The sequence below is a fragment of the Vipera ursinii genome (genome assembly GCF_947247035.1).
Source record: "Vipera ursinii genome assembly, chromosome: 3".
Lineage (NCBI taxonomy): Eukaryota > Metazoa > Chordata > Lepidosauria > Squamata > Viperidae > Vipera > Vipera ursinii.
In genome coordinates this window covers 72619599-72645091 of record NC_139516.1, presented here as the reverse complement: position 1 = coordinate 72645091, position 25493 = coordinate 72619599, and the positions used below count along the sequence as shown (strand labels likewise).

At 41.1% G+C, this 25493-nt stretch overlaps 1 protein-coding gene across 1 annotated transcript in view; it reads left to right on the top strand.

Moving 5' to 3' along the window:
• Window positions 1-25493, top strand: part of LRRIQ3 (leucine rich repeats and IQ motif containing 3) — a gene marked incomplete at its 3' end in the record, with an annotated part of 69074 nt that overhangs the window by 16800 nt on the left and 26781 nt on the right. Inside the window, exons 4-5 of the mRNA XM_083358141.1 lie at window positions 2251-2384; window positions 23409-23565. Of these exons, the coding sequence (XP_083214267.1) occupies window positions 2251-2384; window positions 23409-23565 (291 nt within the window). The remainder of the gene's footprint in view (window positions 1-2250; window positions 2385-23408; window positions 23566-25493) is intronic.

Sequence of the window (25493 nt, the reverse complement as noted above, 5' to 3'; positions counted from 1 at the left end):
TGACTTTAATCTTAGAGAAAAGTTGTGGAAGCAGACTGTTCATTCAATAGCCCACCAAGGTCCCTGAGTTGAAGCTGTTCTGTAAGGATGAATGAGCTAATAATCCTCAAAGCTGATACTTAGGACTGATCAACAATTCTTGTTAATGTTTAGCTCCAGTGATTGCTGTACAAGGGCACACCTGTTATTAAAAAGTACAAACACAAATATGTAGCTTTGGATCAATTTTCACGAATAAATAAACCAGTAAAATGTTTTTGGCCCATTTGTTCAGTTGAGTTCTCTTTATTTCATTTTAAGATGGAGAACATATCTCTTTGTATGTTGTATCTATACAGAAATATAAAAATTCAGAAGCGTTTCACAAACTTTTAAACAACACTGTATAGTTGAGGCCTAAACCTTTCCTCCTGTTTGGTGAGCAAGTCTGAGAAAGAATCTGGATTGCTGTGTCCAGAATACATTAATCTGATATTTTTATTACCTGGTAGAAACATATTAGTTCCAGGTAATTATAGTACTATCTCACATTCAGAGAATTAGATGACTGCAACAAATCAATTTTTTAGTAAATGGCGAAAAGGATTTGCAGACAAAATTTATAATTTCATTTCCTGTGAAAAGATGAATCCTGATGTATCTTAATTCACAATTAGGAAAAAACTCTCAGCTCAATTTCAACGGATACTATATAAGATTTTATTGTTCTAAAGTTTTCTACCAGTAAAACTGGGGTCATCTTTCTGATCACATATGCTAATTTAATTTAATTTAATTTAATTTATTAATATTTCTATACCGCCCTTCTCCCGGAGGACTCAGGGCGGTGTACAGGGCAAGAATAAAACACAGAAATTTACAAAAGCTAAAAGATAATTAAATGCATGCCCGATTAAAATACAATTGATACATAGTAAAAACCCCAATAAAAATAATAAAAAACCCCACCAATCCCCCCTCAGGCCAGGCCGGCTTGCTCGAACAAGTATGTTTTCAGATCGCGGCGAAAGTAGCGGAGATCGGGCGCCGTCCGGAGCTCAACCGGTAACTGGTTCCATAGCACCGGGGCGCCCACAGAGAAGGATCTCCCCCTGGGGGCCACCAGTCGGCATTCTCTGACCGGTGGCACCCTGAGGAGGCCCTCTCTGTGGGAACGCACAGGGTGCAGGGAGCTTGATGCCGGCAGCAGATGTTCCCTGAGGTACTCCGGCCCCATGCCATGGAGGGCTTTGAACACCATTACTAGCACCTTGAATCTAATAAGAAACGCTTATTAGAATCTTTAAATAATACAGAAACACAACAATGTTTTAATTGATTTTGTTTGAATTCTGAGATAACGAATTCTATACTGAGAAAAAAGTGTTGTTCATAAAAATCCCTGTTGAATCTTTATTCATGAAATTCTTGTAAAAATATAATACATTCTTCAAAATAGCTTATTGATAACATTCATGGAATAACATCATTCATGCTAATACATACATACGTGCACACACATTAATTCTATAATATTAAATAATTTAAGAGTTACTGGTGCTGTGTCCCCAGATGGTGTTCAAGGTACAGCGTTGTTCTTGAACATTGTGCTATGAATCCCAATTAGACATCAGATAGGAGCAGATTTGTACAAATGGGATCTGACAAATATCTTTACATTGTCCCTTAAGCTGTACATGCTGAACAAGATAAGAGTAGTTAGGACCCTACATGAATCAGTCAAAATCTAGTCAGTGATGAATTATAATTCGTTATATCCATCCTGCCAAGAAAGAGCAGTATGATTCTGAAAGTTCCACTTCTATTGAAATTGTTACTTTTGCTTAGGATTTCTCAGCCTTAAAATTTAGCATCAACTTATAATTTGTGAGTATCCCTGATTCAGCTGTTGACCAAAGCCAACTAAACTAAAATGAAAAAAAACCCTGCTGCTCGGAACAGCAAAAATATATGAAATGCTTCTTGCAAAAAAAGAACAATGTAAGTGTCTCTTCCTATGATAAATGGAACTATAACCAGAGAATAGGAGAAATTTACGATCTCTTATGAGTTCAGTTAAAAAGGTTTACATAAAAGCAATCTATTACCAGAATGCATAAAAGTTATTTATAAGCCAAAACAAAATAGCTAGGATGCTTTATCCAAAATAATTGCTTTCAGAAATATCATTTAAAAAGAACATATTTAAAAGCGTAGTTGGTTTTAATACAGTTTGATGAACATTGCTATATTGCTTTGTTTTATTTTTAGAATACTACATTTCAGGAAGAAATGAAAACAGTAAGAAATATAATTTCCAAGATCAATCATGTTCTAGTTCATCATTCACCAATCTTGATTATTCAGAGGTGGATCAGAGGATATTTAAGTAGAAAAAAGTTGTGGTAAGTTTATTTTTACTTAGTTTTAATCAGGTGAGATTTTCATGTATCTAATTAAAGTTGCCATGTCAAATGAATATGAAGTAATCCTGAAGAGATTTTAATTGAGTATTTTAGAACTGAAAGATATAGTTGCTGATTCATTGATTACGCATTTTGCTGTTATTGGTTATTTCAGTACTGTAAGAACACAGTTTGAATTTCCCACTTTGGAAAGTGCACTGACTTTAATGGTTCTAGATTTACTTAAATTCTGAATACTTCCACCAATGTTTTGCAGCTGTATAAACTTATATATTATGAAATGTTTGTGCTGAAAACCTGTTGGTATAACAAAGATATTCTAAAACTTGACTAACATACTTGGCCTCATTTTAAGATTGTATCTTTAAGTTTATTGTGTAAACTGAAACAAATTTGACATAGAATTGTTAATTAAAATATAAATGCAATGTAGGTGTCAGACATAGTAGGTATTATAAGATTCTGCCACTTATGAGGGTTATTAAAGTTTTCCTTTTTTGTTCTCAGAGCAAATAAGATGAAATTATACATACAATTATTATTTTCATTTTTTGAGGTTTGTGCAATGTATACTTTTCTAAACTAGCTTTTTAACCAGTGTGTGAAGTTGCTGCAAACTGAATAGATTAATGCCTACAACAATTGTAATGTGCCATTGTTTCTCAATAAAAACATGAAAGTTACAGGTAGTGTCATTATATTCTTACAGATTTTTAAATTTAGTAAAAAAAAATCAAATAACAACTAAATAACAAGCATTTCTATTCACCAAAAACAAATGATTATAACTGGGCCGCCTGATTCTGAATGTGTCATTTGTATGAAGTTGCTTGTCACGGTTAAAATTATTTTAGTATTTTTGTATATGATATTTCAGATGTGTGGGTGCAACACATGGTAATTTATATTTTCTGAGAATAAGGAATTGGCCAACATCAAAATGAGTATGCCACAGAGCAGAGGTTCCCAACCTTTTGGGCACCAGGGACTGGTTCCACGGAGAAAAGTTTTTCCGCAGATCAGAGACTGCATGGTTTAGTGTGTTGCCTGCATTCCACGGATGGGGCTTTGCTTGTTTGTGTGGATCGGTTGTTGGCATGCTGTGGCCTGGTACCGGTCCACGGACCGGGGGTTGGGGACCCCTGCCATAGAGCCTTTCTCTAGAGCTAAATTGAAATGTTAATCACCCATCTTGAATCAACAGGCAGCTATAGTAGGATGAAATTTGTTTCCTTCAATAAGTCAGTTACCTAACTTTCCTCCAAGGTAACGAGTGACAAAGCCTAATAGATTTCACATACCTTAAGACTGGTTTTGGACAATTTTGGAATTAGGTCTCTCTGTAATATTGTTTTAGCACCAGTACTGATAATGAAAATATATCCTGGTGAAGAAAGTGCTATTCACCCATATTTGAATCAGCAATCTGATGGATAGAAAAGCTTGGTAGACTTGATAACAGCTTGTAGCTACCTTTAGATGATGTTGGAATAAGGAAGAAAATTATTGCCACTGGTGTAAAATGCAGCAGCTGACATGTTAACAAGGACAAGCCAATATTATCATGCACCACCAATATTTCTGTTTGGTCCAGACAGACGAATGACTCAGTGAGGGTTAACAGCAATAAGGTTTATTAATACACATATGTCAACTGACAACTGTCAAAATAACTCCGGCTTATATACTCAAGCTGTTTGAACTGTATCCAATCCAAAGCCCGGGTTTTCCCGCCTTTACAACATTAACCAATAATTGCACCCGAATCTCCCGCTTCAAAGGAACCTTCTTTGCAACAAAGCTACTGACATAACAATTTCAAAAGCTGCATTGGTTGTTGGTTGATTCTACATTCAGTTCAAAATAATTATTATAACCTCTAAAATCCTGTATGACCTAGGAGTGGTTATCCGTTTTACAAAGGTATGTTTTCAGAGAATGCTTGCTGGAAGTCCGTCTGCCTCCTCACACAAAGCGTGTTTTTTTTTTGCAAACACTTCTATGCAATTACTTTCCAGATCTAATATTTGCAAACTCGCCCTTGATATTCAGCAAACTTTTGAAAAGGTGCTTTTCCAGCACATATTTGGGGACTGAAGAGTAATAAGTACCTGGGTGTACTTATTCTGATTATGTTCTGATAATGTCTGGATCTATTTTATTATGATAGTATTATGAATTATTATGACTGAAGTATCATAATTTTTTTTTACTACTGTGGGTTGGTCTATGATTATTAATACTGCATTTGTTATTAATTTATAATTTGTTAGTAACTTAGAATCTAAGCCGAAGCAGCATAAAAACATAATAAATATTTTAAAATTTAAGCCTGTCTTACTTAAGGAATGGAGAGAAAAGTGAAAGTAATGTCATGTAGACATAGCCCCCCAAAAGGGGGGGATATGTTTGTTTTATGTTTAGGTACAAGTGGGAAAAATTCTATATTAATAAAAATGTCTAAACTGTGAGTGAGGAACTCCCTAATTAAAATATTGTCTCTGCTACAAATATGTTAACAATATAATCCTTTATGTGCTTTCTCAGAAGGAAATTCCACTGAATGCAGTAATATTGATTCCCAGGTAACTAAAATTGCTTAAGATAGGAGCCTAAGTGTCACCTAAGTGTGTGGCTAGCAGAATATGTATCCATGGTTTGTTTATAATTAAGTACATTTGAAACTAAAAGATCCTTAGCTATACCCAGAGCTAAGTATAGAAAATATCCATATGCAACTCTTCTGATTAGTTTTAGCTAGATGTAGTGTAAATAATTTATGAGATAAAGTATTCAGAATCAACTAATATAAATTTTAGCAATAGCAATAGCATTTAGACTTATGAACTGTCCCATAGTGCTTTACAGCCCTCTCTAAGCAGTTTACAGAGTCAGCATATGACCCCCAGCAATCTGGGTCCTCATTTTACCAACTTTAGAAGGATGGAAGGCTGAGTCAACTTTGAGCCCTGATATAATCGAACTCCAGGCTGTGGGCAGAGTTAGCCTTCAATACTGCATTCTAACCACTGCATCACCAGGGCTCCTATCATTTTCTCATGAAATTGGACAGATAAAAAATGTAATTTAATATGTGGATTAATCAGTTCCATAATATTTTTCATGTTAACCTTAATTCAACAATCTCCTGTAATGCTCAAATTCATACCATCCTGAATATTTTTTCCCTAAATGTTAACCTAATCTTAAACATTGTAGACCAGGGGTGTCAAAGTGCCAGCCCGCAGGCCGGATGCGTTATCCAGAAGTCGTGCCCACCCCGTTGCCGGCAATGGCGAAAAGGCTCCTATACGTTGCGCGATGTCATGTGACGTCACGAGCTTGACATGTCTGTTATAGACAGTTACTTTCAAGAAAGATAAATGCTAAACTTTGGTACAAATTACTCCTTTAAGGTCGGCAGTTTGGCGGGTCGAATCCCGAGTGCCGCGTAGCAGAGTGAGCGCCTGTTACTCGTCCCAGCTTCTGCCAACCTAGCAGTTCGAAAGCACATAAAAATGCAAGTAGAAAAATAGGGACCACTATGGTGGGAAGGTAACAGCGTTCCGTGTGCCTTTGGTGTCTAGTCATGCCGGCCACATGACCACGGAGACATCCTTGGACAAGCACTGGCTCTTCGGCTTTGAAACGGAGATGAGCACCGGCCCCTAGAGTCAGAAACGACTAGCACGCATGTGTGGGGGAACCTTTACCTTTACCTTTACTCCTTTAAAAAAAAAGAGGATGATTTGAAAATCACACCAAACATTGGAGGAGAGAAATGGGCCACACATGTAAGCAGTGCTTTCTTAGAACTTCTACCATTAAATTTCAATAATAATCATGAGAATAGAGACAGCCTTTGTAGTTGTAGTCACAACAAATAGGTCTCCAACTATGTTAGTCTATGAGCAAATAGCACTCAGCTGCATATGTTTCTCTCATGCAGCAATTAATGCTTGGTATTAATATTTTTATTTATTCCAATTTATGTGCATCCTGCCTTTGTTATTTTTTTCATAACTCAAAGCAGTGAAGGTATCTGGCCCACTTTTCGCCTCCTCTTTTTCCTCTCAACAACAACCCTATGAGGTGACTTGGGCTGAGAGAGAGTGACTGGCCCAAGGTTACCCATCTGATTTTTTTTTTTTTTTTTTTTGCTATTTGATTAATGGAAGACAATTTTAGAAAGTACACGGGGAGACATTTAATAAATGCATGCCATATAAATTATATTCAGCAAAAGTAGTCAAGCAAATTTCTAGCAGGCAGTATTGGCATTCCATTCCGGATGGCGCCCGACCTTCGCTCCTTCCGACGCGATCTGAAGACTTATTTGTTCGAACAAGCCGGCCTGGCCTGATGGGGGATGGGTTGGGATTTTATTGTTGTTTTAAATATATTTACTTATTGTTGTAGCTTGGGCATTTTGTTTAATTCTTTTTTAACTTTTGTATTTTTGTACTTTTATATGTTTGCCCTGTTCACCGCCCTGAGTCCTTCGGGAGAAGGGCGGTATACAAATAAAAAAATTATTATTATTATTATTATTATTATTATTATTATTATTATTATTATTATTATTATTATTATTATTATTATTATTATTCTGGAGAATTTTTCTCGAATGTTACCTTAAAACACGAGCAAATGAATTCTTTAAAACTCCATTGTCCAATAAATATATATATGAAATGAAGGGCTTGGCTCTATTTTATATTCGGTATATCAAGTATGCCATTATTAAGTGAGGTTGTATTTATTTATTTAGTTATATTTATATACCGCCCTATTCCCTGAGGACTCAGGGCGGTTTACAGGGAATTAAAAATCCAAAATACAAAAATTAAGAACAAATTAAAAAGTATTAAATTAACCCTGTAGTCAGTTAAAAAGAACCCCAAATTAAAAATTCCTCCTCAGTCTGGGCCCGAGAGCTGAAAGAGCCAGGTCTTCAGGCCCCGGCGGAATGATCGGAGGTCGGGGGCAGTCCTCAGCTCCACCGGCAGCTGGTTCCAGAGGGCAGGCGCTCCCACTGAGAAGGCCCTATCCCTGGGTGTCACCCGCCGGCAATCTCTCACCGGCGGAACCCTGAGCAGACCCTCCCTGTGGGAGCGCACTGGGCGAAGGGCGTTTGATGCCGGCAGCAGGTGTTCCCTCAAATATCCCGGACCCAGGCCATGTAGGGCTTTATAGGTGATAACCAGCACCTTGAATTTCACCCGGAGGGCAACCGGAAGCCAATGCAGCTCGCGGAGTAGAGGTGTTACATGGGAGTATCGGGAAACCCCCATTACAACTCGCGCGGCCGCATTCTGCACCAGTTGAAGCCTCCGAGTGGTCTTCAAGGGCAGCCCCATGTAGAGAGCGTTACAGTAGTCCAAACGGGAGGTCACAAGCGCATGAGTGACTGTGCGTAGGGCGTCTCGGTCCAGATAGGGACGCAACTGGCGCACCAGGCGAACCTGTGCAAAAGCCCCCCTGGTCACGGCTCCTATGTGATCTTCAAAATTGAGCCGTGAATCCAGGAGGACGCCCAAGTTGTAAGTTTACATTTCTGAAATTTTTCTAGAGTCAGGCAGAAGATTGAAGAGATTTGTTTTCAAATAGATAGAAACAGCAGCTACTGTCTGCTCCCCTCTGCCTCACATTTCTGTTCTCCTGCTTCTCCTTTACCAATATTGGGAAGAAAGATATCTAGGAAAATCTAAAATGGAAGACCTGCCATTTCTTAAGCTTAACGATTTGTTTCACTAAGCAGGTGGGAGGAATGTTTCTCTTGCCATTATTGTTATTATTCAATATGTGGATGGGATGGAAAATGAGGATATGTCATTGCTGGTGCTTTAAGCCTGATTCATAGATGTGTTTGGAAATGAAGGTGCTTTGGCTAGCATGCTGTCTTGACATATTCACAAAAATCCCCATGTCAGTAGAAACAGTAGCAGAGTATGCTTGCAGAAATTTCTATAAGCACTTCAAAGGATCTCCAGATGTGCTACTTTCTCAACAGAATCATGCTCTTTATGGATGCACCAGCTATTCAGCTAGCTTTGACTGGATTTAGGATTGCTGTGCAAAGTTTTCTAAGTGATTAAAAGCAGGTGCAGTAGACAGAACTACTCATCTGTAAAGGACAGAGAAGCTAGCAGAAAGAAAAAGGCCTTTGCTGCAGTTTTGCATGCAATTAACTCCACTTTCTAAATTAGGCATTTTCAATGGAGTCATCTTCTTATGCATCTTTTTTATATGATAAATGTGTGCTTCACTCTAAATCTATAAATATTATTGAAAATGGATGAAAACAAATGGTAAACTTTATAAAATTAAGAATTTTAGTATTCTCTTTTCAATTTTTCTAAGGCTTATTTAGTACATCCATTATAATAGTGCTAGCAGATCTTGGCTGCAATAATCCTGATGACCACTAGAGGGAAGAACAGAGTTTTATTAGGTGCTTATTTGCTGATTTATAATGGTCTTCTAAATTGGTGCAGCACAGAGCTGGGTGTCTTAGATCATCTGATTTTTCTTGGTGGAAATCTGAAATTCGTTTTTGACATTTCCACCCTTTATGGATTACTAAAACTGCTAAAATGCTTTTAAGATGAACATTTAAGACACTTTATTTCATTGATCTCATGAGCATACGAACACGTTTATAGTTGTGAACTTTTCAGTCAAAGAGGTTTATGCCATATGAAATATAGAATCTAGTTCCTGCAAGCCCAATTCTCTGATATGATTGCAGAAGAGGAGCAAAATACTAGTATAGTTGATTTGATTGCAACTTTGTAATTTATAAGTTTGATTTTCATTATTATTTGTGCCTGGCATTGTTTCCTATACCTGTAAATAAACCTTTTAATTTCTCATTGCATATTAAAGGTGGTGTGTTGCCAAAAAGCGGAAATGGGTGTAGTGACACCACACAATATGGAACAGCATGCACAGTGGTTTATTTTAAGTGTGACAAGGTGAAGAGAATAACTTACTGAAGTGTTATTATCGATATTAAAGTTGCTTGGGCCTTTTTGATGTGATATCTGAAAGAAAGTATTTTCTTCAAGATACTCTGGATTTATGTACTGGGTGAACTATACCCCACAGCAGCTGATGGTAAATTCATGCTCAGCATCATAATTTATAAGATGAAAAGCACTGACTTGTGCCTTTGTATTATTTGTACACAGATGGTGCTCTGTGAAGCATTCAAAAACCAAGCAAACCACATCTGTCAAAATACTCTCCCATCAATTCCAGCATCTTATACCGAGTAAGATTAGAAAGGTTGTCAGTTTAGATCAATGAATCTCGTACTATGCTAGATTGGGTGGTCATTTGTATAGGGCTGAGGCAGCCCAAGTAGCTCAGGAACTGCACATATTTTTCTTCATAGCGTTCAGGTAGACCTTCTTGGCACTTCAAGAAAAGGAATCATTAAACCTGCCATCAGGCTGTACCACAGGGACATAACTTCTGAATCCTCTCCACTTTCAAACATATGTTGAAACTGCCAGACACCAGGAAGAGGATAGGAAAGTGCTGTAATGCAGTTTTGCCATAATGTGTTAAGGTCTGAGGGATGGTCTGCAGGAGTGATGGAAGAAGCACCAGAGGCCAAGAAAGGGAACTTAATGAATTAGAAAGAAGAAATAACAAACACAGCAGAGGTTGAAGCAAAGGTGTTACTGGAGTTCAGTGATAAACAGTGAAAAGTAACTGCATAATGATGCTGACTTTTGTGGGAAAATCTTCCTTTAGTTAAAAGGGATGTGGTGGCTCAGTGGGTTAGGATGCTGAGCTTGTCGATCAGAAGGTCGGCAGTTTGGCGGGTCAAATCCCAAGTGCCGCGTAACATAGTGAGCGCCTGTTACTCGTCCCAGCTTCTGCCAACCTAGCAGTTCGAAAGCACGTGAAAATGCAAGTAGAAAAATAGGGACCACTACGGTGGGAAGGTAACAGCGTTCCGTGCGCCTTTGGCGTCTAGTCATGCCGGCCACATGACCATGGAGACGTCCTTGGACAAGCGCTGGCTCTTCGGCTTTGAAATGGAGATGAGCACCGGCCCCTAGAGTTGGAAACGACTAGCACAGATGTGCGGGGGAACCTTTACCTTTACCTTCCTTTAGCTAGCATACTTGGGATGCATTACAACTTCAGCCCCTTAGAATTGTTAGCCAGTTTGCAAATGTCAGCTGGGGAGTGCCAGATTGGGGAGGTTGCCTTAAAGTTTTAAGGGTTTGTTTGTTTTCCTGAAGAGGCTTCTTGGGAAATTCAGAACATTTAAACAGAGAGCCATGTAATCACACTATAACTGCTTGTCTACATTTTGTATTGCTTGAAGTGAGGTTGAATGTTGACAACCATCTTGTTTGATAATACTCCGTTATTTGGCAAGGTAAAAGGAAAGACTTACAACAATAAACTTGTCAAGCTATTATTCTGATGAAGAGTGACAGACAGTGAATTGTTTTGGCAGAAGGTCACATTTTTTTAAGGAACTGACAATTTACTTGGTTTTTAACTAATGTCTTCAGGTTGCTCTTTCCATGAGTCCAATGTACAGAGGAGGAGAGACTACAGAAGATATGCAAAATGCATGTCTTTACATGTTGGCACCATGCTGTGCATCTACAATGTTGACAACGTGAAATAGAAATGCAGCTCCCTCAATTCACTTTTTCCTGCAGCTCTGGCACTTCAGAAACATAACAGTGATTTTACAAGCACACATATTTTAAGACTGAAATAATAATCTTAATAGCATGCTTTCACACACATAATAACAGAATGTTTATCCACTGCGCTAATTTGTTTAAAAATTTCATATTATTATTGTCCCTTCTCTGTCTGCATAATTTCACAGGAGAACACTTAGCTGCTAAATTGTTATGACCCTTTTAGGAAACAAGGTTATTTAAGTAAACGTTTCTGTGACCACTTGTGAACCTTTGGGCTGAAGCTAGATAAGTAAGATGATTATAAAGATAGTTAAAATTGATTTCCTAGCCACTGCAATATCGATCAAGGGAAGTGCCAGCATCTTCCTCAAATCTGTATCAAGTTAAAATCTAAGTTGAAAAGTGTAATTCCCTTGGTCATTCTTAAAACAGCTCTGTAAAATGGATTATATTATTATCCATATTTTGAAATTGGGAAGAGGGGGAGACTGAAATGCTGGTCTGGCAAAGGCTAGTCAATATTATCATATACTCTATAATAACCACCAGTACAGTTGCCATTTAATGAGACCCGGGAAGTGTGCATTCTCTGAAAAAAGTGCTTGGACATTGGAACAGCATGTCCTGTGAATTTCAGAAGCCTCTGGCCTTATGTTATGATTCATTTATGTTTATTATTTACTTTGTTTTGCTTTTAATCCCTTGTTAGCCTTCCATTGCATTTCTAAGTTGGGCAGCTATACAAATTTTTAAAATAAATAAAAATCAGACACAAATGAAATTTCAACTAATGCCTGTAATATTCAGTGGGAGCTATGAGTAAATTTATAAAATATATTATATCCCTTTGAAAGCTGACAAGATTATTGCATGAGGAAGTTTTAGTTATACTGATATTCATATCTGGTATTTCAACATACAGTTGAAATGTCTTTCTAATTATACGTCTTTGTCCATTAAAAGGTAAAGGTAAAGGTTCCCCCGCACATGCGTGCTAGTCGTTTCCGACTCTAGGGGCCGGTGCTCATCTCCGTTTCAAAGCCGAAGAGCCAGCGCTTGTCCGAGGACGTCTCCGTGGTCATGTGGCCGGCATGACTAGACGCCAGAGGCGCACGGAACGCTGTTACCTTCCCACCGCAGTGGTCCCTATTTTTCTACTTGCATTTTTACGTGCTTTCAAACTGCTAGGTTGGCAGAAGCTGGGACGAGTAACAAGCGCTCACTCTGTTACGCGGCACTCGGGATTCGACCCGCCAAACTGCCGACCTTCTGATCGACAAGCTCGGCGTCCTAACCCACTGAGCCACCGCGTCCCTTTGTCCATTAGGCAAATACTATTCAGTTGAACTGCCAAATACTCCAGTTCTTGAATATATAATGCATGGTATGGTAGCATTATTTTAAGGAGACATTATTTTAGTTCCTATGTGTTATTATGAGATATATAAAATGGCCCTCAGTTTGATGGGGCCACTTTTAAACAAGATAAAATTATGCAGCGGTTCATTAATTAGTAAGCTAAAAAACGGTCAAATAAGGGCTTTTCCTGTTGAATGGTGAGGACCTCAGTTGAAAATAAACCTCTCTAAAGAAGAATGACAGGACATGGTTAGTGAATGAAATGTTCAGTGAATAATCTTCTTGTGGCAATCTGGAGAAGAATAGTGCCAAGCCCCCTCATTTCCCATAAAGAGCATTTGTAAATGAAGAGGCCTCCACTGTCAGAGGCTCATCTTTCTTTCACTAAGAGAAGGTCCTTTTCCTATGTTACTACCAGGAGAAACAAGGCATTGTGGATTATGTTTGGCTTCCACTCTCTCAGTATTGTGGACATCTACACAGGCATGATTTATGCCAGGCTTATGATTGTTAGATGGCTTTACTAATTATTTTACTCTTAATTGTACTTTTAGGCTTAACTTTGTCTATTCTATTTTTTATTTACATTTTGTTAAATTTTGCCTGAAGTGGCACAAGGTGGGAAATAAACATTGTATTTGAACTTTGTTTTTGTTAGTTGCGAAGTCATGTCCGACCCATCGCGACCCTATGGACAATGTTCCTCCAGGCCTTCCTGTCCTCTACCATCTTCTGGAGTCCATTTAAGCTCACGCCTACTGCTTCAGTGACTCCGTCCAGCCACCTCATTCTCTGTCGTCCCCTTCTTCTATTGCCCTCAATCTTTCCCAGCATTAGGCTCTTCTCCAGTGAGTCCTTCCTTCTCATTAGGTGGCCAAAGTATTTGAGTTTTAGCTTCAGGATCTGGCCTTCTAAAGAGCAGTCAGGGTTGATCTCCTCTAGGACTGACCGGTTTGATCGCCTTGCAGTCCAAGGGACTCGCAGGAGTCTTCTCCAGCACCAGAGTTCAAAGGCCTCAAAGGCTCAGCCTTTCTTATGGTCCAACTTTCACTGCCATACATTACAACTGGGAAGACCATAGCATTGACTATACAAACTTTTGTTGACAGGGTGATATCTCTGCTTTTTAATGTGCTGTCTAGATTTGCCATGGCTTTCCTCCCAAGGAGCAAGCGTCTTTTAATTTCTAGGCTGCAGTCCCCATCTGCAGTGATCTTGGAGCCCAGGAAAATAAAATATGTCACTACCTCCATTTCTTCCCCATCTATTTGCCAGGAATTGAGAGGGCCGGATGCCATGATCTCGGTTTTCTTAATGTTAAGTTTCAACCCACGTTTTGCACAATCCTTCTTCATCCGCAACAAGAAGCTCTTTAGTTCTTCTTCACTTTCTGCCATTAGAGTGGGTCTCCTGCTCTCCCCGCTTTGCGTTTCCCGCCTTGAGATGAACTCTGCTCTCCAACTTAACTATGGTTACCCTCAGGTTAATCCTGATAACTACTACTCTTCTTTTTCTCTCTCTATGGTCCCCACTGAAGCAAGAAGGTCTTGGACGAGCCTCTGTGAGAGGGCGGCTCGTATATGTTATCATCGATACCAACCAATTACCATCTGCTGCCTCCCTAGAGGTGAGAGATCTAGGGAGGTATGCCTTCTTGAGTTGGCAATTGTCCATCCCATCGTAGATCTGGGCCCTTCGTGAGAGGGAGGTGCCTGTTCTATCCTGGAGTCATCTGACGGGTACCCAGCTCAGTGGCAGGGAGCTGGTGAATTGGACACTTTTGACTTTCTGCTTTCCAACTTTTGACTGATGGACTGCCTGACTGGACTCCCCTGGACTAATGGTTTTATCTTACTCCAGCACGGCCTTGTTGGCGCTCAGGGGTGCCCCCCTCTCCTGGGTGCGACCCGCCTGCTTTTCCATCGTGCCTCTTGATGACAGACCCAATTATTGGGACCCCGAGAGATGGCTGGGCAGGGACAGGAGCCTCTCTCCCAAATTTAATAAGAGGCCCCTGGTGTGTTTTTTAGCTAAATGTTTTGAGGGGTTAGGGAGGGGGGTGGGCTTATCGGCTCAGTTGGAAACTAGGGGGGTTCCACCAACCGTTTCTCAGTCCAGGTCAGGGACTGATTGCACCGTGGTAGGGGCTGGGCTGGGGGCCTATGGGGCCCCGGGGCGGGGTGTGGGATTATCTATTCCCACGGCGGTTGGGAATGCCCGCAGGTGTAGGAACAGAGGGCCACATCAATACCCGGGGGTGCGTCCCCGCTGTCTTCAAGCGGTGATGCGCTCCGACCCTCTGATTTCAGCACGTGGTACCGGGAGCGAGGATGAGCAGCCACCTGAGCTCAGGCTCGTGTATTTCAATGCCAGGTCTGTAATGAATAAAGCACCTCTCATTCGCGATCTGATTGAGGAGGAGCATGCGGACCTGGCTTGCATCACGGAGACCTGGTTGGGCCCAGAGGGCGGAGTCCCCCTGGTTGATCTTAGCCCATCAGGTTTCCGGGTGCTGCACCAGCCTAGGGCTCAGGGTAGGGGCGGTGGAGTGGCAGTTGTTGTGAGGGAGACCTTATGTCCGCGGGAGGCCACCATAGTCCAGATAGCCGGGTGTGAGTCCCTCCTCCTGAGATGTGGTCCCAGAGCTCAGTTGGGCTTGCTGTTGGTGTATATTTCACCTAGACACGTGGCAGCAGCCCTGCCTGAGCTTCTCGATGTCCTCTCAGGGTTGGTGGTTGAGTTCCCCAAACTTATAGTTTTGGGTGACTTCAACCTACCATCCCTGGGGGGATCATCTGAGTTAGCTTGGGAGTTCATGGCTTCCATGACGGCCATGGACCTGAAGCAGGTTATTCTGGGCCCAACTCACGAGGGGGGTCACACGCTCGATCTGGTTTTTCTATCTGGACGGTGGTTAGATGATCTTGGGGGGGTTCCCTAATTAATTCACCCCTGTCATGGACCGATCATCATCTCCTGCGGATGGTCTTCCATTTTGCCACTCCCTGTCGTGGGGTTGCTGAGCCAACAAGATGGTTCCGCCCTAGGCGCCTTATGGACCCTGAGCGGTTCCAAACGGCGCTTGGGCCCCCACCTGCCTCCTTTGCTCACAGCTCGGTCTATGCCCTGGTGGAAGCCTGGGAAAGGGCAACCACAGAGGCACTCGACCAAGTTGTACCCATGCGGCCCTTGACCCGACGCAGATCCCAACGGGCCCCATGGTTCTCCATGGGGCTCCGCGAGATGAAGCGTCGGAGACGGGGCCTAGAGAGCTGTTGGAGGTCCAGCCGATCCGAATCTGACCGGTTACGACTAAGGTCGTTTACGAGAACTTATCTCGCAGCATTGAGGGTGGCTAGGTCTAACCACTTTGCCACCCTCATTGCGTCCGCAGATAATCGCCCGGCCGCCCTGTTTAGGGTGACTCGCTCTCTCCTTAATCAGGAGGTGAGGGAGGAACCCTTGCAGGGTCGAGCCGAGGAGTTTAGTCGATTTCTGTCGGACAAAATCGCTCGGATCCGGACCGGTTTGGACTCCGACTGGGCAGAGTCTGACGAAGAGGATACGGGCGGTCTTGTCGATTTAATCTGGGAAGAGTTCGATCCTGTGACCCCTGAAGAAGTGGACAAGATCATGGGGAAGCTGAGCTCTACCACGTGTTTGTTGGACCCGTGCCCCTCCTGGCTGACTTATGCAGCCCGGGAGGGGACACGAGGCTGGCTCCAGGCAGTGATTACTGCTTCTTTGAGTCAGGGTAGTTTTCCCGCCGCCTTGAAGGAGGCGGTGGTGAGACCCCTCCTCAAGAAGCCTGCCTTGGACCCAGCAATTTTAAACAACTATCGTCCGGTCTCCAACCTTCGCTTTTTGGCAAAGATTGTTGAGAGCGTGGTGGCGCATCAGCTCCCTTTGTTCTTGGAGGAAGCTGACTACCTAGACCTGTACCAATCGGGTTTCAGGCCCGGGTACTGCACGGAGACGGCATTGGTCGCGCTGGTGAATGATCTCTGGCGGGCTTGGGACAGGGGTTGTTCCTCTGTCCTAGTACTTTTAGACCTCTCAGCGGCTTTCGATACCATCGACCATGGTATCCTGCTGCGACGTCTCAGGGGGTTAGGAGTGGGAGGCACGGTTCTCCAGTGGTTCTCCTCTTACCTCCTGGGACGTTCGCAGTCGGTGTTGGCAGGGGGGCAGAGATCGACCCTGAGACCTCTCATTTGTGGAGTTCCTCAGGGGTCGGTTCTCTCGCCTCTCCTGTTCAACATCTATATGAAGCCGCTGGGTGAGATCATTCGTGGTTTTGGAGTTGGGTATCACCAATATGCTGATGATACCCAACTTTTTATTTCTACCCCAAACCACCCCAGCGATGCCCTCGACGTGATGTCCCGTTGCCTGGAGGCGGTCCGGGTCTGGATGGGGAGGAACAGGCTTCGACTCAACCCTGACAAGACTGAGTGGCTGTTCGTGCCGGCATCCCGGGAAATTCCGATTATCCCATCATTGGCCATGGGGGGTGAGCTATTACCCCCCGTAGATAGGGCCCACAACTTGGGGGTCCTTCTAGATTCACAGCTCTCTTTGGAAGAGCATATTGGAGCTGTGACTAGGGGGGCCTTTGCCCAGGTTCGCCTGGTGCGCCAGTTGCAGCCCTATCTAGACCGGGATGCCTTGCGCACAGTCACTCATGCGCTCGTGACCTCTCGTCTAGACTACTGTAATGCTCTCTACATGGGGCTGCCCTTGAGGTCCACCCGGAGACTCCAGCTGGTGCAGAATGCAGCCGCGCGAGTCGTCTTGGGAGTTTCCCGATACTCCCATGTTACACCTCTGCTCCGCGAGCTGCATTGGCTACCGGTTGCTCTCCGGGTGAGGTTCAAGGTGTTAGTTATGACGTGCAAAGCCCTTCATGGCATGGGTCCGGATTACCTACGGCAACACCTGCGACCGGCGTCAACTTCCCTCCGTCCAGTGCGCTCCCACAGAGAGGGCCTCCTCAGGGTGCCGCCGATCAAAGAATGCCGATTGGTGACCCCCAGGGGGAGAGCGTTCTCTGTGGGCGCGCCAGACCTTTGGAACAGCTTACCGGTTGAGCTCCGGACGGCCCCCGACCTTCGCTCCTTCCGGCGCGATCTTAAAACATTTTTTTTCGAACAAGCTGGCCTGGTCTGACGGGATGGGGTTGGGTTTTTAAAATTAGTTTTTAAATTAATATGTATTGATTTTATGGGCATGATGTTTAATGGTTTTTTAATAGTTTTTTAATTTTTGTATCTGATTTTTATTATGTATTGCCCTGTTCACCGCCCTGAGTCCTTCGGGAGAAGGGCGGTATAGAAATCAAATTATTAAATTAAATTAAATTAAATCATCTGCATATCTTAGGTTGTTGATATTTCTTCCAGAAATCTTAATTCCAACTTTTAATTCATCTAGCCCTGCCTTTCTTATGATGTGCTCTTCATATAAGTTAAATAGGCAGGGCGACAGTATACAGCCTTGCCAGACTCCTTTCCCCATTTTGAACCAATCAGTGGTTCCATGTCCAGTTCTCACTGTTGCTTCTTGGCCCACAAATAAGATGGTCTGGTATGCCCATCTCTTTAGGATCCACATAATCAAAGGCTTTAGCATAGTCCATGAAGCAGAAGTAGATGTTTTTCTGGAACTCTCTAGCTTTCTCTATGATCCAGCATATGTTGGCAATTTGATCTCTAGTTCCTCTGCCTCTTCGAAAACCTGCCTGTACTTCTGGTAGTTCTCAATCCACATACTGCTGGAGTCTAGCTTGTAGAATTTTAAGCATAACTTTACTAGCATGAGAAATGAGTGCAATGGTGCTATAGTTTGAACATTCTTTGGCACTGCCTTTCCTTGGAATTGGAATTTAAACTGATCTTTTCCAATCCTGTGGCCACTGTTGAGTTTTCTAAATTTGCTGGCAAATTGAGTGTAGCACTTTTACTGCATCGTCTTTTAAGATTTTGAATAGCTCAGCTGGAATACTGTCACCTCCACTAGCTTTGTTGTTGCTCAGCTTTTCTAAGGCCCACTTCACTTCACATTCTAGGATGTCTGGCTCGAGGTCAGTGACCACCTCACTGTGATTATCATCTAGCCCTGCCTTTCTCATGATGTGCTCTGCATATAAGTTAAACAGGAAAGGCGACAGTATACAGCCTTGCCAGATTCCTTTCCCAATTTTGAACCAATCAGTGGTTCCGTGTCCAGTTCTCACTGTTGCATCTTGGCCCGCATATAGGTTTCTCAAGCGACAAATAAGATGGTCTGGTATGCCCATCTCTTTAAGGACTTGCCACAGTTTGTTATGATCCACACAATCAAAGGCTTTAGCATAGTCAATGAAGCAGAAGTAGATGTTTTTCTGGAACTCTCTAGCTTCCTCCATGATTCAGCATATGTTGGCAATTTAATCTCTAGTTCCTCTGCCTCTTCGAAATCCTCCCTGTACTTCTGGTAGTTCTCGATCCACATACTGCTGAAGTCTAGCTTGTAGGATTTTAAGCATAACTTTACTAGCATGAGAAATGAGTGCAATGGTGCGGTAGTTTGAACATTCTTTGGCACTTCCTTTCTTTGGAATTGGAATGTAAACTGATCTTTTCCAATCCTGTGGCCACTGTTGAGTTTTCCAAATTTGCTGGCAAATTGAGTGTAGCACTTTTACTGCATCGTCTTTTAAGATTTTGAATAGCTCAGCTGGAATACTGTCACCTCCACTAGCTTTGTTGTTGCTCAGCTTTTCTAAGGCCCACTTCACTTCACATTCTAGGATGTCTGGCTCGAGGTCAGTGAACACCTCACTGTGATTATCATCTAGCCCTGCCTTTCTCATGATGTGCTCTGCATATAAGTTAAACAGGAAAGGCGACAGTATACAGCCTTGCCAGATTCCTTTCCCAATTTTGAACCAATCAGTGGTTCCGTGTCCAGTTCTCACTGTTGCTTCTTGGCCCACATATAGGTTTCTCAAGCGACAAATAAGATGGTTTGGTACGCCCATCTCTTAAAGGACTAGCCACAGTTTGTTATGATCCACACAATCAAAGGCTTCAGCATAGTCAATGAAGCAGAAGTAGATGTTTTTCTGGAACTCTCTAGCTTTCTCCATGATTCAGCATATGTTGGCAATTTGATCTCTAGTTCCTCTGCCTCTTCGAAATCCTCCCTGTACTTCTGGTAGTTCTCGATCCACATACTGCTGAAGTCTAGCTTGTAGGATTTTAAGCATAAATTTACTAGCATGAGAAATGAGTGCAATGGTGCGGTAGTTTGAACATTCTTTGGCACTGCCTTTCTTTGGAATTGGAATGTAAACTGATCTTTTCCAATCCTGTGGCCACTGTTGAGTTTTCCAAATTTGCTGGCAAATTGAGTGTAGCACCTTTACTGCATCGTCTTTTAAGATTTTGAATAGCTCAGCTGGAATACTGTCACCTCCACTAGCTTTGTTGTTGCTCAGCTTTTCTAAAGCCCACTTCACATTCTAGGATGTCTGGCTTGAGGTCAGTGACCACCTCATTGTGATTATCAGGGATGTTAAGCTCAATCCTGTATAGTTCTTTTGTGTAATTTTGCCACCTCTTCTTAATCTCTTCTGCCTCTGTTAGGTCCCTGCCATTTTGGTCCTTTATCATGCCCATTTTTGCATGAAACGTTCCCTTCATCTCTCCAATTTTCTTGAAAAGATCTCTGGTCCTTCCTATTCTATTGTTTTCTTCTAAATCTTTGCACTGTTCATTTAAGAAGGCAATCTTATCTCTTCTAGCTATTCTCTGGAATTCTGCATTTAATTGGGCATATTTTTCTCCCTTGCCTTTCGCTTCCCTCCTTTCCTCAGCTATTTGCAAAGCTTTCTCAGACAGCCATTTTGCTTTCTTGCATTTCTTTTTCTTTGGGATGGTTTTGGTTGCTATCTCTTGTACAATGTTGAGAACCTCTGTCCATAGTTCTTCAGGCACTCTGTCTATCAGATATAATTCCTTAAATCTATTTGTCACCTCTACTGTATATACAACAGGGATATGATTTAATTCATACCTGAGTGGCCTAGCACTTTTCCCTACCTTCTTCAGTTTAAGCCTAAACTTTGCAATAAGAAGCTCATGGTCTGAGCCACAGTCAGCTCCTGGTCTTGTTTTTACTGACTGTATAGTGCTTCTCCATCTTTGGCTGCAGACCACATAGTTAATCTGATTTCTGTGTTGACCATCTGGTGATGTCCATGTGTAGAGCCGTCTCTTGGGTTGTTGGAAAAGAGTGTTTGCTATGACCATCGTATTCTCTTGACAAAATTCTATCAGCCTGTGCCCTGCTTCATTTTGTACTCCAAGGCCAAACTTGCCTGTTATTCCAGTTATCTTTTGGCTTCCTACTTTAGCATTCTAATCCCTCATGATGATAAGGACATCATTTTTGGTGTTAGTTCTATAAGGTGCTGTAGGGCTTCACAGAACTGGTCAATTTCATCCTCTTCAGCACTGGTGGTTGGGGCATAGACTTGGACTACTGTGATATTGAATGGTTTGCCTTGGATTCGAACTGAGATCATTCTGTCATTTTGAGGGTTGTATCCCAGTATTGCTTTTCCTACTCTTTTATTGACTATGAAGGCTACTCCATTTCTTCTGAGGGATTCTTGCCCGCAGTAGTATACCTGATGGTCATCTGAATTAAATTCACCCATTCCTGTCCATTTTAGTTCGCTGATACCTAAGATGTCGATGTTCAGTCTTGTCATCTCTTGTTTGACCATGTCCAGCTTGCCTTGATTCATGGATCTTACATTCCAGGTTCCTATGGAGAAAAAATCTTTACAGCATCGGACTTTCCTTTCAACACCAGACACATCCACAGCTAAGTGTCCTTTCGGCTTTGGCCCAGTCGCTTCATTCTTTCTGTCGCTACTAGTACTAGCCCTCTGCTGTTCCCCAGTAGCATATTGGATGCCTTCCAACCTGAGGGGCTCATCTTCCAGCGTCATATCGTTTTGCCTTTTGGTACTGTCCATAGGGTTTTCATGGCAAAGATACTGGAGTGGGTTGCCATTTCCTTCTCCAGTGGATCACGTTTTGTCAGAACTCTCTGCTATGACCTTTCCATCTTGGGTGGCCCTGCACGGCATAGCTCATAGCTTCATTGAATTACGCAAGCCCCTTCGCCACGACAAGGCAGTAATCCATGAAGGGGTTAGAGTACTTAAGTAGCTTGAAACTTTAGATACTTTCTGAATTTGGAAATAACATTTGGAAACTGGAGGGCAGTTAATGCACACTTTTTAAAAATATCTATGCCTAACCAGGAATTAAATATCTCCTGGTATAAGGTAATTATATGAACATCAGCTTTCTTTTATGATGCATGTGGCAATCATTTTCACCAGAAACCTAGGGCTGCATTTCTATAGCTTTCCGATATCCTGTGTTACCATTTTCAAAGTACTGTCATCCATTCCTGATTTGACAGAAAATTCCTTATCTCAGGTTTTATCTCTACTGTTCAGATAAGTACCTGGATAAGCATGTATGGTACAGGTAGTGCATGCTTGTCCATACATATTTGTGTATGTGGGTGCAGGAGCAGAGATGACAGGTTGTCTTTGACTTATGTCTGCAATTGAGCTTGGAATTTTGGTTGTAAGTCATTGGGGTTGTTAAGAGTGTCACTACATGACTGGACCCAGGTTTATGACATTTTTAGCAGCAGTCGTTAAGCAAATGCAGTTTAAGTGAATGCCATGGTTGTTAAGCAATTCCACTATACCCAATGGGTGTGGGGTTTTTTTGCCAGAAACTGGAAGTAAATACTGGAAACTGGCAAAAAAAAACATTGAAAATCATAGTCATGTTACTGCGATATGCTGCAAACGGGCATAAATGTTAGCTGGTGACCAAGCACCCAAAATGTGATCATGTGACTGGAGGAAGGGAATGTGGCTGTTGTCATTTCCAAATCAGGAAGGTCGTAAGTACCTTTTGGGAGATCTATCGTAATTTCATACAGTTGCTAAGTGACTGGACATAAGCAAGGACTACCTGTAAGACATTCTCTTACAAAGCTTGTTAAACATGAATTGTGTACTTTTTGCCCTGAATGGTTGTTTCAGCTAATTTTGGCCAAATAGCCATTCTCCTTGTGTTGAAACATAGTGAATAAATTTGTGGGACACACATAATTACTTGTTTATGGATTAATAGAGGGCATTATGTTAATATATATATCAGTGATGTATAAATTAAAGCCACTCCTTGGTGGAGCAGTGGGCTAATGCCTCCTTAAGTAACACCAGCTGCCTGCAATTAGTGCAGGTTCGCATCCCACCAGGCTCAAGGTTGACTCAGCCTTCCATCCTTCCGAGGTAGGTAAAATGAGGACCCAGATTGTTGGGGGCAATTAAGCTGACTTTGTAATAATGCCGCTTGGGGTGTGTGTGAAAGCCCTAATAAGCAGGCATATACATAGAATGAAGGCTACTGCTAAGCTTGTAAGCCGCCCTGAGTCTTCGGAGAAGGGCGGGATATAAATGGAATAAAAATAAATAAAATAAAATAATAAAATAAAATAAGTCATACATAGGATGACAGAGCTGCAGTACCCTATGGTCTATATTTGGACATTGAACGAACTTGCATAGAATTACATTGCTAATATTATGAGGTTGAAAGCAATTGTATCCAACTGAATTTTATAGAAGAAAATTTTATCATGGTACTTTTGTCAGTAGCAGTTTGATACAGGTTTTTTTTATTTTGTGCTCTCAATAATACGATAATGTTTTGACAGGTAATTCTCTGGTTGTTTGCTTTAGAAAATATATGCAACAATCTGCAAGGAAAACGTATAAAAATGAACTACATATTGCTTTATATTGTTTTGAATGCACGTAATATTAATCCTGTTTTAACTCCTTGAAATAAAATTGTCAAACTATTTTTTTTAATAGCCTGACTCCTATATCTGAAGTTCTGTGGTACAGCCGTTACATCAGAGGTAAAAAGAAGCAGCAGGTAACTTCTGTGGATAGTAATAAAAGCCCTGTCTCTGAAACTGTTAAGCAAGAACAGCCTACAAAATTTAAGAGAGGTAGACCTGCAATCCAAGTAAGTATGCTATTTATGCCTTAATTTAGAAACTCTAGTAATCTGCAATTTGCATATTGTTCCAAAAAACGTTGGTAGATCCAGGGAAAAGCATTAAAAATGTAGCAAAGCAATGCAAAGTACTGCTCAGAGTTCTTTGGTAGTGGAGTGTTCTGCTCCAATAAAACTAATTACCTGGAGTATGTCAGTATGGAGGTAAATAGAGTTTCATTCTACTCATTTTTTTATGTAAAATATCTGTGGATAGACAATAGATAGAAGGTAAATTGTATAGGCTGGCCAAATATTTAGTGAAATATCTGGCTTTTCCCTCAGGTGAAGTCTAATATGTAACGTTTTGTGCTGCTAGTTGATTGGTTAGTGCCTTGATGACTGCATAGTGATTATTTGTAATTGTATTATATTGCTTTTCTATATAATAGTTTTTCTTTTGTTTATTGCTTGATGACTTAGAAGTATATCCTTTGCATTGGTAATTTCTGGAGTAGATTGTGGTGTTGCTGTTAGATAGGATAAAGCTTAATTTCAGCGAAGTATTTAATAAAGTACCCAAGACATTCTGATTAAGAAAATAGATGAATGTGGGTTCTGTATTATGGTAATTAAGAGAAAACATAGGTAGTTCAGATGTTATATTCTAAGGATACTCAACTATGTTTTGTCATCAAACTGGTGCAAACGTTAAGTGACATGCCAGAGAGTTCATTCTTGGCCCATATACTTCTCAATATTTTATTAATGACTTGGATAGGTTTTTGAATGAAAAAAACCTATGTGGAATAGTTAATGCTGTAGAAAACAGAAATAAAATGCAAAATTATCTTGCTAGGTTAAAGAAATAAAGTAATTGGTCTGAAAACTTACCAAACAGAAATACAAAATAAGGTAGTTAAATAACTGGAATGCACAGATATAGAATAATAAATCACTAGTTTATATACTGCTCAAAAAATAAAGGGAACACTTAAACAACACAATGTACTCTATTTAATAGTAGGATGCCTTATCTTGTGTTCCCTTTATTTTTTTGAGCAGTATATTAGAATAGTAGCTGATTACAAAGTAAATATACATCAATAATGTGCCATGGTTACAAAAAAGGGAAAAACTGTTGCATCAATAGAAGTATAGTTCATAGTCAACAACAAAGTAACAATTATATTTTATTCTGCTTTGTTTAGAATTTACCTTTAGTTTTATGTGCTATCCTGGTCACCTCATATTAAGAAGGGTTTGGATAAAATGGGTCAGGCTCAGAAAAGCATGATCAAGGAGATAAATACTAAGCCATATGTAGATAGCTTGAAGGAATTGGGAATGTTTAGAAGTTGAATAATTGCACCTAGTTTGAATCTGCTGATATCTGGATTGCATTTTTTTAATTAGCCAGTATAGCATCCTGGGGGGGAAAAGATTGAGAAAATGTTACTTTGAACTAACAGATGTAAACATATAATGTGGAATTCTGAAAAGCGTAGTTAAGCACACTAGCATTATTTTATGTCTTAATTGATATTCTTTATTGAAATGAAATAATCCTGGCAGTCTGTTTGGATAAACTATTGGAATGAATTTCAGCACTGATGTATCTAAATTACATTCAAAAGTAAGAGCAAATAATATTAAATCAAACTAGCTGCAATCTGTGTCAGATTGAATGGCTTGAAATAAAAAAGGCTTGTTCATTACTAGGAATTGCAATGATATATTTTAAATTGACATGCAATTACTTCAGTTGTGGTGAGCAACATCTGCTACTGCTTCCTATGATGATGGCCTATGGCTTTGCCATGTAAGTATCATCAAAGCCTGAATATATATTTCAGTAATACGTCTCTATAAAACTCTTTTAGAAATGATATGTTCCTTTTTCTACAGCATCTTAATGCACTTAGCTATCAAACATAGCTTCTCCTCCGTTATCTTCA